The sequence below is a fragment of the Sceloporus occidentalis genome, unplaced genomic scaffold (assembly GCF_023333645.1).
Source record: "Sceloporus occidentalis isolate IW3139 unplaced genomic scaffold, rSceOcc1.0.p SCAF_62, whole genome shotgun sequence".
Classification (NCBI taxonomy): domain Eukaryota; kingdom Metazoa; phylum Chordata; class Lepidosauria; order Squamata; family Phrynosomatidae; genus Sceloporus; species Sceloporus occidentalis.
Window position 1 is genome coordinate 2362405 of NW_028317042.1, and position 18193 is coordinate 2380597.

Genomic DNA, 18193 nt, shown 5'->3' on the forward strand with positions numbered 1-18193 from the left:
TTTTAAGATATTTATATCCTAATGTATTAACTTTTTCGCTAAGACTGTCCTTTGATGGAGCTTGCTTATTTTGTACCTTGGGGCAAATACTGCTTGCCACATATGATGATTTATAAGTGGAGGTGGTGGAAACTAGAATGGCAGACCCCTTTAGAGAAATAAAGTTCAGTAGATACTGTGTTTTTGTGTGGTCCATTTAGAAACTGAGTTTGGAGGTAAAACTCATCTCCTAGAATACATTTTTGCTGTATAGATTATTATTATTATTATTATTATTAATGTATTTATTTTTTTTATTATTTCTAACAATTTTCATTTTTATTGTAAAGACAGCATGAGAAAAATATTACATGTATTATATATTTTTTTAATTTATTTTCCTGTTTGGCTAGCGATATATCTATAATACGTCTTGTGTTCGTATAGCGCCAACAATTTACACAGCATTTCCTACAATAGACACATTCAAAGGGTATGGCAAAACTAGAATTGACAGACCAAAACAAATCCGTACATTAGATAGAGAGGACTCTGCTCACAAGATTACGCTCTAGAGATAGATAGATATACTTATTTTTCTATATTTCTATAGCTCATTTTTAGATGAATTCAAATAATATGAAAATATATGGAAATGTTTGTAATAATATATTGTATTGTAAAATTGTAATAAGGATAATGTAATTATATGCAGCATTAATATATTAGAATGGACCAGGTATCAAAATCAACTTTATATAACCCAAATTAGGTTAAAAAATGAGACCTGTAATTTAGCTGAACTTTTTTTTAAAACTCATATACTGGCAAATTTTATATTCTCTAGTGGTTAAAGTAGCCTTAGGTGTTTGCAGTATTATTATTATTATTATTATTATTATTATTATTAACACTATTAACAGTATTATTATTGTATTTATTTATTTTATTTCATCCATGTTAAATCTAACAATTTTTCATTTTAATTGTAAAGACAGTATAAGCAAACAAATAACATGTATTATATATTTTTTAATTCCCATTTGGCTTCCAATATCTACAATACTACATATTTTTTATAATTATTCATATGTTTTCTTCAACCTTTATGGAAAAACAAATAAAGATTTTACCTTAAGGAGAAGCTGCAGTTCAAGAGCTGCAGCATACAGTCTCCTTCTACGGTCTTGTTTTCATACCACTTGTGGCTGTGTTCCATGGGAGAGCCTTCTATGCATGCATGCCTTCTGCTTTGGCGATAAGTAAATAGTGTGTGTGTGTGTTCGATGGCTTAAAGGATATATGTTTGGCCAAACACATCTTCTGCAAGCCTAGGTACGTAGAAATAGGCAGATACATGGGGTGGAGGATAATGAAGCAGCCCTGGAACTTGAAGGCAATGGCCACCTAATGACCTCAGCATGGCCAATGGCTGGATATGACAGCCATCATTCTACATGTAGCGTGTGGCCAGGCATGTCCAGCCTGTGGCCGTACACATTGTAACACCCATCTACCTCAGATTGGGTGTGCATGGAGTGATGTCGGTCAGTGGCATGAAAGGACATATTATGACTGGAGTGTCCCTATAGCATGCTTACTGAGAGGTGTTAGAGGTATTTCAGAGCACTGAAAACTTTAAATAAACCTATGTAATGGTGTTAATGACAAAAGATAAACAATATATGTGCATTAGAAGTCCAGTTTATGTGTATACCATGGATGCAGGCATCTTAGCTTTCAGCAACTAACTGCAAATAGCTCTGTCCACCAATAAAGCCCTGGTTTGAACACCTTAAATGTTGAAGGGTATTTCGTTATGCCACACTGACACGTCTCAGCCTCCCTGAACAAAATATCTCTAAAACAATTGCACCGATTGGGCTATAGTATGTTAAGGGGAGTTCAGAACCTAAATGTGATGGCGATTTTCCTCTGTATTGACATAAGTGAGCTAAAATATGAGACTCTCAGAGTGGGGACATTTTGTAGAAGAGGCTGTTAAGTTGTCACTTCATGATTGACCAAGTCTTATACCTCTTAGTACATATTTTTTTCCCTTTGGAGATCTCTTGGGATTATCCCTGTCACACCGAGCCCAGACGTGGACCTCTTTACTCACCTAGATTGCTCCCAACCATACCACATTAATGAGAGCCTCACCGCTGAAGACCAAACCCATAGATCTGGAGCTGATTGTTAGATCTCTTGCGCAGAACATATTTCATTTAATTTCTGGACATATTGCCGACATTTGAGGCTCTGACAAGCTCACAAGGGATGGCGCTCCATTAATCTCAACATGTGTTGAGATTAAATTCACCATCCCACCTCAACTCGCTATTAGACCCTTTTATTCTGGCGAGTGTCTGCTGCACTACAGCATCTACTTGGTAAAGTTAGCAGAGTATTTTATATAACTTTGTTCTGTCTGTGTGATGCTTCACTGACGCATAGGAGGCGACAAAGCCTTCCTTATTGCTGCCTCCCAACTGATATTAGTAACTTTTAGTGGAGTCTGGGACTTTGTGGCAGAGCGAGTAGAAGTAAAATGAGGCCGAAGGGAAACAATGTTAATTACTTTAAAGGAAAAGTTCTCCACCGCTCCCTTGTGCAATCTATAATCACAGCAAAACAAAGAGGCCTCAGAGATTCGGCATTGCTACATCAATGTGTCTCAAAAACAATGTTTCGTTTCCAAGTTTGTTGCAAAGATAAGTAATTAAACCAAATTGTTAAGCAGGCTTTGCATTAGTTGCTATGTAACATTTTGGATCATTCGGCCGTCATCTGTTTTAAACTAAAATGAAAATGTAAAAGTGCATCCATACCTCCCAAGTGTCCCTCTTTAGGATGGAGAGTCCATGTTTGCGACCCAAACCCCCCCCTGTTTCTCAATCCTCTCCTGATGTCCTTCTTTTCCAGGAGCTCAGTAGGGGAGTGCTGGCACTTTCTAACCTGGGAGACAGGTAAAGCCGAGTGGCCACCCGGCCCCTTGCCCCCCCAAAAAATTACATACCCACTGTAACACACATTCACATTAACACACATATATACACTCTATTACATCTTACTTTATTATCACACCTAATTCTATCATCACACCTAACACCTTTATGTGGCCCCACTGCTTTCTTAGCTCAGCAGTTGGGTCTGTCCAAGGTGGGCCGCCCTGTATGTGGGCATCTATGGTGCATCATACGCCGATCAACAGAAAAAATGTCTATATGCCATGTTAACTTTTTAACCCCTTAAGGACAATGGGCGGTCCCTAAACCCATTGAAAACAATGCCTTTTGAGCCCGTACATGTACCGGTTTTGTCATTAAGGGGTTAATAAGGTTTAAGACTTTTCAGCTTTTGGACAAACATTACCTTTTTAATTTTTAATAACCATCTAAGGCGTTTCATACTTAAACCTGGCGTGTGTATGTAAAAATAAACTACACAAAGTTTGTTATTGCAAATTACACATGATTTTAGTTTTGCATTAATATTTATGCGTTTTAAATGGGTATTTGTTTTTGCTCTTAAATTATTAAAAAGGCCACGGTACAGTGCCTTAGGGTGTCTGTTGAAAAGCAGTGTTTTCTTATTTATGAGTGGATATAATCTGGAAGAAAAAAAAAGTATTTTAATAGAATTTTATGAGTCTGCAAGCATTGTCAAGTTTAAACATGCAATCCCCCCCCCCGTGGCTTTTTTAATGAGCTTATTCCCACATGTTCAGTTAGAATCTTCCTACACAGATTGGTCTGCTGTAGAATAGTACCCCCGATATTACATCCTACATGACATAACTTCAGATTACGTTACGTGTCAGAATAGCATCCCAGAAAGCAATACCCGCGATCTGCTTGTAATAGACGAAATTACTTGTAAGGGGTAAATGTGTTTTACTTTTTAAATGGACCCGCAAGACATTGTCCATGAACTGTACAGACCTTCTAAATGTTCATGGTGTTCCTTTTGAAAATGCATGGGGGGCTTCAGCAAATTTGCCCCATGGCTACTGTGTGTGCCGGAGATTGTTTGAAGGAATGTATATTAAAGTATGGGGTCGGTCTTGGGGACCTTAGACTATCCTTTTAAGTGCTAAGTTTATGTGTTTTTTTTGTTTTTTTTTGCAGTATAGTAAGATTTACAGGTATAGGTGAATAACAAGGTGATTGCAGGTTGACTACCCCGTTACTTTTCGGGTACAGTCTGGCAAGGGTTGCCGTTTCAGGGACTTGACTGTCTTTCCTTACGAGCCTTCTACAGTTAATGAGGGTTCCTCAAAAAGACCTCAGTGGCCACGGGACTCAAAGAGGAACCTGAGCCTAATAAAACATATATGACCTATAACGCTTTCATCAACTATATTTTACTGTCCAAGATAGGGTTGGGTTGCCCTGGGCCATGCGCCATGTTTTAGCTACCTAACTTACGACTTTAAGCTCTTAATATTGTGAACAGACCTGATTTACAAGCCTACATCCATTTAGCCTACATTACCAGCAGAGTGCGCTCCTTCACTTGGTTCCTTTTTTAGACAGAGGGGTGTCTAATGAGGAGCAAGAATATAATGCAATTTATGAAGATTTGTACAACATAGTTCCACAAACGTTGGGGTGAAACTTGTTCTCTCTTCCAGCTGTAGTGGATAATAGGATACTATAAAAGAGGACACAAAGATAGCCAGTGCATTCTACATAGTCTAGCAATTTATGGCGTGAACAGGAGAAATCTTAATGGCTGTGGTATGATCAGAAAACTCATTTGGAACCTTAGCATGTTGTATAGTAAACCACTGCACGATTCATCCAACGAGGAATTTGTTCTCTTATTTGTTGTCATTCAAATTGTACAGTATGTCTGAAATTCTCCGTCTAAGCATCTGACGCGTAGCCGTCGGCTCAGTCCTAAACATACTTTTTTTTGTATCTGTGATGTTCCCTTACTTCCCATTTTTTACCTTGCTGCTAGTTATGTTTAGAAGGCTGTCTCTTTCTGTAGACTGCTTTATTGAGATTCATGTGTTATCTGCTGTCCTGCTTGTCTATACCCTTCCGTGCTTCACGTTGCTTATCTTAGTACATTGCCGACTTGGTCTTCTACTGCCCCTCTAGAACATGGCGGGTAAGCCGCACCAAGAAGTCAGACAAAAGGGGGTTTATTCACTAAACAAAATGTTTTGACTATGCATTATAAAGAATCAAATCCAGTGAGCTTCTCCCACCAGAAGGGATCATCGAGGCTTCTTGAAAGTCAACTCAAACCTTGAACTATGCATTATACCAGTCATTTCTTATAAAATAAGCTCATTGGAGTAGGCCCTTTTTAATGCATAATCAAGTTCATGATTTCAAGTTACAATGCACCTGATTTAATCCCCCAATTGTTTCTTCATAACTGTTCTTTACAACCCCCCTCATTATAACCCCCACCGCTATTGTTGACCTTCCTTCATTCCGATAAGGATTTTTAGTTTTTTTTTGGCTTTTGTGAAAATGATCTATTTTTTTTTTCCTGCTTGGCGTATATTTATAATATATATTTTTCTCCTTTTTCATCATCAACAATATGCACCAAGGAGCGTATAAAGGTTTGGCACACTTTCCCTTTCGTTAGACCTCTGAGTGTCCCCAAGTGTTTGGTACCTCCGATTCTAGTGGCTGTGTTTAATTGTGTCCTATGGTATTACCACCGATACTGATTTGTGCCTCAATGTTGTCTATGTTGATCGTGTTTGGGAAAAATTAACTACTTTGCGGATCTTAATATTCTCACAATGTTCTATTTTCCTCTGTAGGAACATCCAAGACCTGAATATGAAACCAAGTTACTTTTAATGAGAGAGAAATCTAAAAACACTGTGGTACGTACATCTTTCTTCTATCATTTTGAAGCAGAATTAATGTTTTTCTTTTTTCTTAATTCAATGAAATTCTTATTTTGTGCTGTCTGATAGTTGTTACTGATATAGATAAGCAGATACAAGCAGAATGGTGACTTAATGGGGTAATTTTTATACCGATTCTGGGTGCTCCTTTTACCAGCTTACAGGTGCATTAAAAAATAATAATAATAATAATAATAATAATAATAATAATAAAAAAAATAAAAATAAAACAAAAATAATAAAAAATATATATATATTTAATAATAATTTAATATTGAGCTGTTAAATGTGGAATGTCTGAATGTATAGGACCTCTTTTAATAAGATTGCACAATACCCTTTAAGAACTATTACCATGGGTTCATGTTCAAAAACAACACAAACCCTATAATGAAAATGAACAATTTCCAGAGGTCTCTTAGTCATACATTAAGGATAAGGTTACCAGATAAATCCGGATTTACAGTCGAAAAATGTGTATATCTGGTTTTCCAAGAACTTTACAACCAGAATCTGGGACATAAGGACTCTTTCTGTATGAAACATGTATCTAAAGTCCAAGAAATAAATGAGGGTGTAGTTAAAAAAAAAAAAAGGTCTTAGATTTCTTTTATGACCCAGAGACATCTGGTAACCGATTATGGTGATCAACATTGGTTCAATATGATGTCATCCATGTGGGACAGTATCCACTTCCAGACATGTGGGGAAGTGTAACTTTTTTACCCATGAGATGTGTTGACAAAGACTTGGGAATTATCTATGTATCAATATTGTCAAATAACAATTCCCACCAAAAATATAGGATTAGGCTGTTAAGGGAGACGCATGCGCCATTGAGGTTGTACATATAAAGCCTTGCAACTGCCTCTCTGGAACGTGAAGGCTCCTAAAATAAAAAATGTGAAAATATACATGTGAAAAAGAAAGTACAACCTTTTCCAAGTTCACCGTGTGTAGTCTTTTTACTTCATTTATAAATAACCAATCAAGTGGATTGCGTCTAATAACAAAATGTATGTTTTATGATGGCATTGAGCCCTTAAGGCTCTTCGGATATTCATCAGTATGCTTTAACCGTGTATTAAAAATGTAAACCAGAATCATTTATTTTTTATTTTTAGAACTCCTGTTGTAATATAATCTGGGCCTCCATTTGTGTGGTTACTAGGACCTTTTCTTGACAGGAGTTTTAGACAAAGTGCCAGATTAAGCCTCCTGGGACCCCTTGGCACGCATACATGTAACGTGGCCCTGCACACTACAGCTATTGCTAATCGGCTGCCCTGAGTTACTTATGACGCAGCAGTGCACCACGAGCATCCGTGGCTTCCTTCCTTGCTCACTCCTCCTCATCATGAGTAGGCCCGGATCCAGGCCTTCCTCATGTCACACATTCTGCTAGGCATATGCGCTTTCCGATGTCACCACCTCTTAAAGTCCGTCGGACTTTGCTACTTCATCTGCAGGCCATCATTTTATCATTGCCATTTATTGGTGTAACCTGGTGCATTGTTTCGTTGAGTAGTTTGGGAGCTTATTTGATTTCTGACTCATTTGGCTTGGTGCTGTTCAGTTGACTCCATTGCTGACCTGGCTGACCTCCACGGCTTCATCAACTGATTAGGCTTTGTGCTGTCCAGTTAATTTAGTTGTTGACCCGGTTGATCTATCTACATGAGTCAGTCCCGCGGATCTTTCTTTTCACTATTCAGTCTCTGCATCTGGGTCCATACACCCAACATTGTGTGTGTGTGACATCGGCCAGTGTGTTGGGAGATTACTAAGAATACAAAGAGCCCTATCTTTCTAATCTGTCTGGGGAAAGAGAGACAGGCAAACTTAATGGGAGAAAACTAAGCTAGTTACAGAGGTAAAGACACCGACACAGAAGAAGAGGGGCTCACATAACAAACACATCTCCTGCTTACCACGGCATTTGACATCATAACTCCCTTTAACACATATAAGATGTATATGCCCCATACATTAATGGGCTCCTGGGCTACAAACCCTAATATAAAATCAAGCCTGAGTATTTGAAATAAAGGATATTAATTTAGTAATCCTAAAAAACTATACCCAGTTGGACCTTCAGCACATTAAAGACATTGATATTGTTGCCTTGGTAGTGCCTAATTGAAACAATCCCTTTTTCCCAGGACTAGGGACTAGTTTTGATGGTTGACTTCAGTAGTAAAAAATGGAGGAATCCATACAGTTTCAGTTGAAGACGACTTCTTTAATGTTTTTTTTTTTAAATACATGCAAATATAACATATGGCCTTCAGTTTATCAATATTTAAAAAGTGAATTGTACACAAAGAACTAGATATAAATAGTAGATTTTTTTGATTGTATAAACTGCCTTGAAATAACAAAAATATGCTCATACATAAACTCATTATTAATTCATGATTTAATATATTTCAATTTAAAATAGTATATTACTTTGCAGGGTTATAGTGTTCAATCCCGTTCTTAATTTCAGCACAACATAAAACGTTTCCAAAATGTCTGTAATTAGCACTAAATTTACAGAATGTAGACCGGTTTACCATTGATGATTGTTCCTTGAGAATCTGTATTCTATTTTCTGGTTCATTTGTACAAGACAACCTCTGGACTTTAGAATTACAGTCCCCTTGAGTTGCACCCAACATCAATGAAAAACATTCAATATGGAATCAATCAGTGATATATTTAAAATATAATATGTGTCCCATTTGAATAATTCATTGATTGGGTGAATTTTAAATGTCCATTCCTCAGGATCCATGGGAGCCATTTCATTTTAAACAACTTTAAAAAATGTGAACTTTCAAGGAACCTTGTTTGCATTTTTTTCACTACTGTTAATGATTATTACTTTAAGGCAAAATTTTCATCACTTTTGGCACTGGATTATTTTATATTCCAATTTACAAAATTATTATTATTATCATTAAAACATTCTATGCACCAGTAAGTTCTAAATATTAAATTTAGGCAATCAATGGACAATGTTGCACAAAATACTGTAGCAATAGGCATTCTTATCACTTAGCTATAGTACAATCTTCGTTGCTCATGCTGCTTATTCATCATGGCAAGAAATCCTATCATATAAAAATATGCATCATTTAAATAATTGTTTAACCACAAGAGAGATGACTTCTACCAATTCTGCACATGGTGTGTGCAATGAATGCTGGGAAGCATGCAAGCCTATATGAGTCTTCACTTTCTGTTAACATATAGAATAATCTGAAAAATCATTCAGATCACACAATAGCATTGTTTAAACGACTCCATTAAAGGATGTTACCCAAATAATACATATTGAGACAAGCGTACAATCAGTGGTGTATTCTGGGCCATGTCGACATGGCCTAGGGCGGCAGGTCCAGCGATGTAGTAGCCTCTCTGTCGTATACCAAGGAGCATGATTACTCCAGGTAACAACACTACTCGCTGGAGAGACGACTGATCACTCCAACTGGCCCATTACCACTATGGAAGGCTGTGTTCTATTTCCACCATTTTACTGTAGACATACGGAATGCAATATTTGTTTTCTTCGTAGAAATATTTTACAACAGAAGTTAAAAATCTTACAAAGACATCTAGACAATAAAAATAACTATTTTTCTTAAAAAAAAAACATTTACCCATAATCCAAACCTCCTATAAATGCGTTAAAGTTAAAGCAAGGTCCAACTGTTACTGATGCCTTGAAAAGCTATGATTTGGTTTGACATTCGTTAAAATACCCATTATTGGAAATGCCCGCCTAGTTTGGTCTCTTTGTAATGACCGGCCAATATTATTATTTTATGAGGGTCATCATATGAAACTTGATTCAACTGGGAACATATCCATGACTCTTGGAACAAGACCACAGTGATACTTTAATTGCACTCAAGGCTACTCTTAGCACGTTCATCATGTAATTATTAAAATTTGGACCATCCTTAAGTTTGCCTTAATACAATAACCCATAGTCCTTCCAAGTCTCTGCTGACATGTCTCACTTAGACGAGACTCCTCCCGTCAATATGTAGAGTTTCACAGGAGGAATATAAATGATGCTGTCATTCCACAGCTGTTGTCCTGACTCCTCTGTGATTGTCCTACTCGAAAATGCCAAGATTTCCTCGAGGGTAGTTTTGTTTTTGTTGTTAAAGTAATTAGACACAAGTGGACAATAAGCTGTTATTACCAAGCCACAAATATACAGACCACTTAAAATTTTATTTATTAACTTCTTTCGATTTTATTTGCTTAAGAACTCCAGGGATTAGGAAATGAATGCAAACTCTACCCTGAAGGTCTCTAGTGTGCTTTTACTACAAAGAGCCCATTACTAGCATTTATTTGTTAGAACATCGCCATATGACCACAGAGAATCTTTGGAAAACTCTTTAAAATGTTTTTTGTGTTGGCAAGTATGCTGATATACTGGGTTAAAATAAGGTTGAACTCATTTACTATTGACTTATAGTAGATCTATTGCACAATATGCCTAGAAAAGAACCACGAGAAACCAGAAACTGGTATATATTTGCAGCTTTTGACCTAGGGGGGAAAAGTCCAGACAAATGTACAGTATGTCCAGGCAAAGCTCACCCAACCATGTCTTTATGGAGCTTGCTTTGTACGCTGGGGCAGTCATGCCGGAATAGAAAAGGGCCTTCTCCAAACTGTTCCCACAAAGTTGGAAGCATAGTATTATTCAAAATGTCTTGAAGTAAGGACCAAACACTGAAAAAAGACCAAACCTTCCAGTTGGCAGAACACAGTGAGGCAGGTAACGTTCTCCTGGCATCCGTGGAACCCAGACTCGCTCATCAGACAAAAAGAGAAGCGTGATTCCTCACTCCACAGAACAGGTTTCTACTGCTCCAGAGTCCAGTGCTTTACACCATTTGATCCAACGCTTGGCATTGTACTTGGTGATGTGAGGCGTGCATGCGGTTGCATGGAGAGAGAAAGCAGAGAACAAGGCTGAAGAAGGCCATAGAAGGAGCCCTTCCTAAATAATTGCTTCAGATCCCAAAGCTCCTTAATCCGGCCTTAGGTGAAAGCCTTGGCAGCAACAGTTCCCCACAAAATTAAAGAAATCTTAAAAAGAAAATCTAAAGGAGATAATCAGTTAAAATGTTCCACGTGATAGAAGATTACATTTCTAAAAAGCTTTACATCTTTGAAAGTCAAATGCCTCAAATCCTACAAGGTCACAACCATCTTTCATTAAGACAAGGCAGATAGAATAAGTACCATCTCTAAAATTGTTAATCGTGGATAAAGCAATTTCGTTATTGGGGTCAAGAGTTCCTACGTAACGTAAGTGATGTAAAGTAATTTAGAACATGAAAAGCATAATATAGACGCGTTTAGGGTCAATATAATAAATTAATATTTTATTTTTTGAATATAAATATAAACAATGGCAGTTTAATACTGTTTCCACCCACAGTACAATACCGATATACAATTTTACCAAGATTTACCGCCAGTCATTAAGCTACTTGATAATTATAATTGTCATGAGGCTGTTTAACCATTTAGGCACCACGAAACATTGTACATGCCACGTGTAATTAATGGTCATTTTGCGTCTTTTGTGAAATCAGGAAACAATTCCAGTATTTTCCATTTAAACCAGAAAACGACTCATCTACACACTGCGATAGAAAAATCAATACCATTATCTTTTTACTGTCCCCGCGGTAATATATTCAACATCTGATCTGTGATGGTTTCTGGCTCACATGTCAAAACCATCAGATTGTGACAGCTGTTATTAAGTACATATGCCGAGTGTTGTAAATTCACACTCTTTCAAGGTCAAGTTGCTGTGATGACCCATATCGGAATGATTATTATAAGTGAAAAGAAGTTTATTTTTTTTAAAGGGAAAATGATATTTATATAGCGCATTCTCTGTAAGTATTTAGTCCGTTTCTGTGTTCTATGTTCATAGTGTAAAGCTGCTTAGGTATGAGAGTCCCCTTAATAACACCCTTTTTTAACATGTAGCCATGTTATTTTGTACACGCGTGTCTCATTTAAACATACACACACTTAAATGCTCTCAGCATAAAAAGACGAAACTTTGCTGTCTGCATTTTAATCAAGCAGAATATGACTTCTTAATGTATCTAATATAATGCACTAATTATATTGTAAATTGATATCATCCTATTTACATATCTGGGAATTTTCTTAATGAGCTGATCTCGAGACTCATCAAATAGTCACCATTTCATAGCCCATCACAAAGATTTTATTGTAACTACTCGCTAATGGTTCTAAATCATTATAAAAGTTATGACTTGTTGGTTGGCAAAGGTATTCTGAATGAAGTCACCTGTATTCAGGAGGGCATTTAAGCTGTGATAAAGCATTTAGAAAAGAAACAATTGAAATTGAATTACATTATATTTATATAGCACCAGCAGATTCCATAGCGCTGTTACAATAGCCTGTGAAAATGGTTCAAAATCACACACAATAACACAAAATGAGAAGAGGTCCCTGCTCTTCCAAGCCCAATAACCAGTTTAACCTTAAGACTTCCCTGATAGGTGGGTTGTTCCAAACATCTCAGAGAACCAACCACAGTTCTTCTGTGGACTCAGGCGCCTCAGTTGCTTCTCTTTCTTCATGTAATCCTAGACAGACACGATGATGTTGAGATCAAGTCTTTAGGGGCCATACCATTACTTCCAGGTCTTCTTGTTCTTCCATATGGTGATAGTTCTTAATGACTTTGGCTATTTGTTTGGGGTTGTTGTCATGCTGCAATCGGATGCCTGCCTGATGGTATTGCATGATAAATAAGTATCTTCCTGTACTTCTTAGCATTGAGGAGACCATTAATTCTCCGCTACTATGTCAGGGCCCTGGTACGTGGGCGCACAACCCTAGGTGCTCAACACCCTGGAGAGTGCAGTCGCCCTGCACCAGGCCCTGTCCAACTCCACTACTGCGCAATTCCTCCTGAACTCCATCTTTGGGCCCTCTGGCTCATTACAGTTGTCTGTATAGACCCAGTTTGTGACAATGTGTAAGTGTTAGCATTAATGTGGATGGGTGTTAGTGTGAGAATGAGTATGCGTGTGTTAGGGTGTATATATATATATGTTTGTGTAAATGGGGAGACAAGGGGCTGATGGTGGCACCTAGCTTTACCACTCCCAGGCCAGAAGGTCACAGCCCTGCCCTGCCCAAACCCACCCCAAACATAAATATGTAGTCAAATAAAATCTTGCCTTTTTTTTGTTTTCCTGGGAACACTTAATTGTCATGTGACACAAAGGCAGGCACGGATAAGCTGTTACGAATACAACTGAAAACACAATTTTTTTTAAGTGATTGAACTTTTAGAAGAAACAATAAAATAACAGATCTGCTAAGGTTTATTACTTTAACGTATTAGGGATATTAATATTTTATCCACGTGGAAAAACACATTTAAAAGATTGATCTTGTGATGCTTCTGTTTTATAAGCATCCCCGTTTAAAGAGAAAAATCTTGTTAACCTGCCTTACTATAGGCTGATTAGACCATTATATTTAATGATAGTCCATAAATAATTCCGTTACCAGTTTGGAACCAATTTCAGATACTACTATACAGAAACACGTGAATGATAAAATAAAAAGTGGAAAAATCATATTTTATTGCAGGTTTTTTAAGGTTTTTTTTTTCTGAGTCTATGAGGTGTTTATAAATTACTATTAACATGTCCTTTACCAGGACATTGCCTCCCACATACCTAGACCTTTTGTACATGTACTATTCCCAGTATGCTTAAGCTCCTGGCTCTCTGAACTGGACATGCCGATTTGGCTGCATTGGCAACAAACATTTTTTTTTATTTGGATCAAACCCAAGCTCTTGTACAGTATTTATTTATATTTTTCAATGGAACCGTTCATATGAATGGAAGTCTATCCTTTGATTTTTTTTAAATACTGCCTATAAATGCATCATTTCGAGGAATATAGCTCCAAGAATCTGGTCCATGTAACCAGAGTCTGGTTATTGTATAAGTATTATTTTAAGGCTGTCTGACATTTTAGGGCCTGCAAGCAAAACTTGGCTTTACAGGCTTCGAGGACTCTACTTATACTTCACATGGATGATTATTCCATTAGGGCGCTTTGTAACTTTCATGTTTTCCTTCTTGTGAGACAACCTATGTTCTGTTTTATTTCACAAGTTTTATCCTCTTTATTTTCAAAAATTGGAAAATGCTTCTTATTGTCCATTTTCACTTGCGATGACGAACGCATTAGGAACAGAACTTGCAAACATTCCATAAATGGAACCCAGGGCAGAATTATGATTCTACTGGGCTAGCCGACAGGGTGCCAAATTAGAGCAATCACTTGGCTGGGAGTCTTATCACGTATCCTAGGATTGCTTATGGTAAACAATACAGACCATCATGACAATTTTACATTTTATTGTATGTCTAAGGGAAGTCCAATTAATATTTTTGTTTGCCATAACTACTTTAACTCAACTTTCAAGATGCATGTCCTCAACTGCAAACATAGTTACAACGAACAAAATTAATAGAACAAAAATATAGCCCTCCATGATAGATAAGTGAGGAATACCCCTCTTTCCCTATCCTATGTGCAGTTGGTAAAGAGCTTATAATTTGCCTTTTGGTGGAGAGCGTTATGGAGCATAATGCTCCGCAACCCCCGCAGAGTCTGATAACTATATGAAATATATGGTTTTCTTGGAAGGACCCCTTTCCATGGGTCAAAGATGTGGAATTCAGGATGTTGGGGTTCATTGACAGAAGGCTTTAAAAGTATGGTGAAAATCAAAGTAAGGTATCGGCGGTGTATCTAGACACCTAACTGCCCTCTAGACACCTAACTGCTCCCACTTAAGCTGCGGTGGAAGAATGCTCCAGGGTATTTATTGCCCCTTGAAATGCTGCTATGGATTAAATTAAACGTATACTCAAATCCAGCCTTCATAGATCCACTTTCTTTATTGTAAGAAGCATTCTTGTTTCAGATGATGCAGATGAATCATGTTGAAATAATTAAATCCTCTTTTAATTGCCAAGTCCATAAGAAACCATATTCGCTATATAAAATAGTATAATTTTTTTACAGTATATCTTTCTTTTACATAACCACACTCCAGGTCTCCCTATGTATGCTCATGTTAAGCATTTCAATCAATGATGTAACATGCCAGGGTGATTATACATAAAATTAAAGTGCTTTAGCAGTTCCATGAGTATATGAAACACATATTTTCCAATCTGTCCGAAGCACTATTTAGTGAGTCACTATTGTACTTGGATGATTTACAGAGAAGTCCATTGAGTGACTCATTTTGAAGTCATGGTTCATTTCAGATAACATGTTTATGAACCAGAGATTCTGTTTTTGACCACATCTGACTGTGTGTGTTATCTCTGGTGAAGTTTTACGAGAAAATGCAGAACCCCCCCCCAAAAAAAGAATAGACCATAATCTTTACATTCACGGCTTCATTTTTGATGTTAGACAATGGTTTACAGCAGTTAAGTAGTTAAGGCATACATTAGCTCAGAACATCACATTAACCTTCAAGACATTTTTATGAAACAATTTTTATCCCTCCCAAGATTTGACAAGCTTTTAATATGTCACAGATACATAAAACGGAATGAAATCATTCTCTGCAGCTTAGGGCCGGTATAGCTCGCTAAAGCTCAAAAAAAATACATTAATTGTATATAGGAACGTGGAAAGTGGTAGGCAAAAAATATGCATGTTCAGCCAATATTATGACTTTTCTTGGCAAGGAAATCTGAGATAGATTTTCAATCACTCCCCTTTTAAAAGTAAATTATCATGGGAAATTAAATGGAAAATTTAACAGATTTTGTGTAAGACTAGTGAAAGCAACAGCTTTTATGGTGGTGGAAAGGTCAGACATACGTCATGCAGTTTGACAGAAATCCCTTTCTGGCTACCAAAAAAAAGTGCTCTCCGAAAGCCTTTCAGAACACCCCTGAGAAAATACTTTTCATGGTTGGAGTTTCTAAAACCAGGTTTTAGTTAGTATCATTAATAATCCTGGAATTAAGGGTTAACTGGGCCAGATGGGATAAAGCCCTCACTACTGGAGGACTCCTTTGAAAGTGTGCTCTGTTAACTGTAACTTATGAGAACACCGGCCTAGTGGTCTGTCCATACTGGGGAAAGTAGGGCCTAACGAAAATATTCACTACTGCAGAGAAAAAGACACAGAAACACAGAAGACTCAACCTGTGAAACATTTTGACTGGGTTGGCCCATAGTCCAACAGGATAGATAACAGGATTATTCTTCCCAGAAGTCATCTGTGTTTCAGTAGTTTTCTTACATTGCTGCTCATGTTGACTTTCCCAGTTCTCACTATGGGAGGGATGGCCTTACCATACCTGGGAACTGTCCGTGTTTCGCCTGGAGACACCGGGTGAATCAACTCTTCTCTGGGTCTCCAGTGGGAAACTCTAGGTCACTAGAGCAGCGTTGCGATACGCTCCACTCCTCCTACCAACCTCCCTTCCATCTATGCCAGTTTTACTGCAGTGACAGCCTACCCGCATCCCGAGAAGAGAGGGCTCCAGGTAGTCTGAAAGTTCCCAAGTGTGGGCCTTACTATTATGGAACACTAAAGTGGTTTCCCCCACCTCACCATTCACTATAAAGGGCCAAGACTGGCACGTTTGCACAGCAAGAAGCCCTGTATAATGTATAATTCAATGGGTTAGTAAACTATAAAGAAATCCCCATTATTTGACTGTACATTAAAAAGGGCCACCAAGGCTCTTCCTGCTGCAGAAGCTTGATGGGGCTGGACCATAACGTATAGTGACTTCAAGGAGTTCAAACCAGAACATGGGATCAACTATCCCTTTAGTGAAGAGACCTCGCAAGTGAAGAGACTAAAAATATGTATTAAGTAAGACAGGTTGATGTTGCCTTTTTGGCCACTATATTACTGGTCATGGAGTCCTACGTTACACAGTGACTCCCAGATCTCTACCACTCTGGCCATGTTGGCAAAAATAGTTTTGCATTTCTGTATCTGCCCTTTTTTGTGTTTACATAATTTCCATGTGATATCTTATGGATCATTTCTCTTAATGTCTGGCCAGTTTTGGTTATATATAGTCCTGCAGTGAACACATATCCTGAGACACCCAGCACTGGATGATTTGGAGAAGATTTTATGTGCACAAACCACACACCATTCGTTGCTAAAATCTGGGGGTGGTTTGTACAAAAGCAGAGGGGGGGGGGGATTATTTTTTTGTCTGTAGTATTGTTTGAAACCTCCAAACCTTAGTAAGCCAATCAAGATGTCACCTTTACCTAAATTGCAGTGAAACATAACAGTGGGAGCATGAATAACAAATGGTCATAGAGTTGCTGGAAACAAAATAATTGCCCCATTCTTCATAATAAACATAAATAACAGGTCTATCTCGAATATAGTTCATTTCCAGTACATTTCATTACAATTTACAAAATTGTTGACAAAATTCTGATTTCTTACAGAAGCGTGGGTAAAAACATCTACTAAATTCCACCATATATTTACATTTGTTTAGATATTCCACATACTTGGATCTGTTGATCTTTGATCTAATTTTCCCATTTTTATCTGTTCTCAAATAAAAGTTTTATTAGGAGTGAAGAATTAAACCATCCTTTGGAGCTTTTTTTTTCCTCTTTCCATTGCGAATAGTTTAAATATCGCACACATTCCGCTTTTGATCCATCGTTAGTGGGTCGAGTCAATGAATTATTTAAGACAATGGATACAATTCCAGTGTGACAAGTGTTTGAAAGGAAGTAAGATGGATCTTTTATTCCACAACTTTCAGAGAAAGCTACTTCTTGACAACGAAACAGGGGTCTGATGAAGGAGCACGTGCTGTATACACTCCCAAATGTCAAGAGGTCAGACCGAGGTGGATGTGGTCACAATCTACATGACCTCCACTGACCCACAGCTGGTCATGGTTAAGCAGTGCTCTACAGACATGAACCTTCATGAAGGCAACATATTTATATAGAATTACGTAACAATTCTGTGATTTGCTAGCATGAATGATTGAAAATGTACAGTTCTTAGCTCGAGGAGTGATGGGTACAAAATATGTAAAAAAAAAAATAGAAAAGTGTTTTATTTAATTTTCATTTGTCATTTACATTTTTAAATAATTAACCGTTTGGAAAGTCTAAACTACAAATAATTTTTTTAAGAGGTCCATAATGATCAAGCAATTAAGATGTTGAGGCTGTGTGTCCCGTATGGTGAGACTATACAGT

At 37.4% G+C, this 18193-nt stretch overlaps 1 protein-coding gene across 1 annotated transcript in view; it reads left to right on the forward strand.

The window, feature by feature from the left end:
- Window positions 1–18193, forward strand: part of LOC149287293 (anoctamin-2-like) — an 81860-nt gene that overhangs the window by 31260 nt on the left and 32407 nt on the right. The window contains exons 12-13 of the mRNA XM_089493012.1: window positions 5555–5566; window positions 5774–5839. Of these exons, the coding sequence (XP_089349138.1) occupies window positions 5555–5566; window positions 5774–5839 (78 nt within the window). The remainder of the gene's footprint in view (window positions 1–5554; window positions 5567–5773; window positions 5840–18193) is intronic.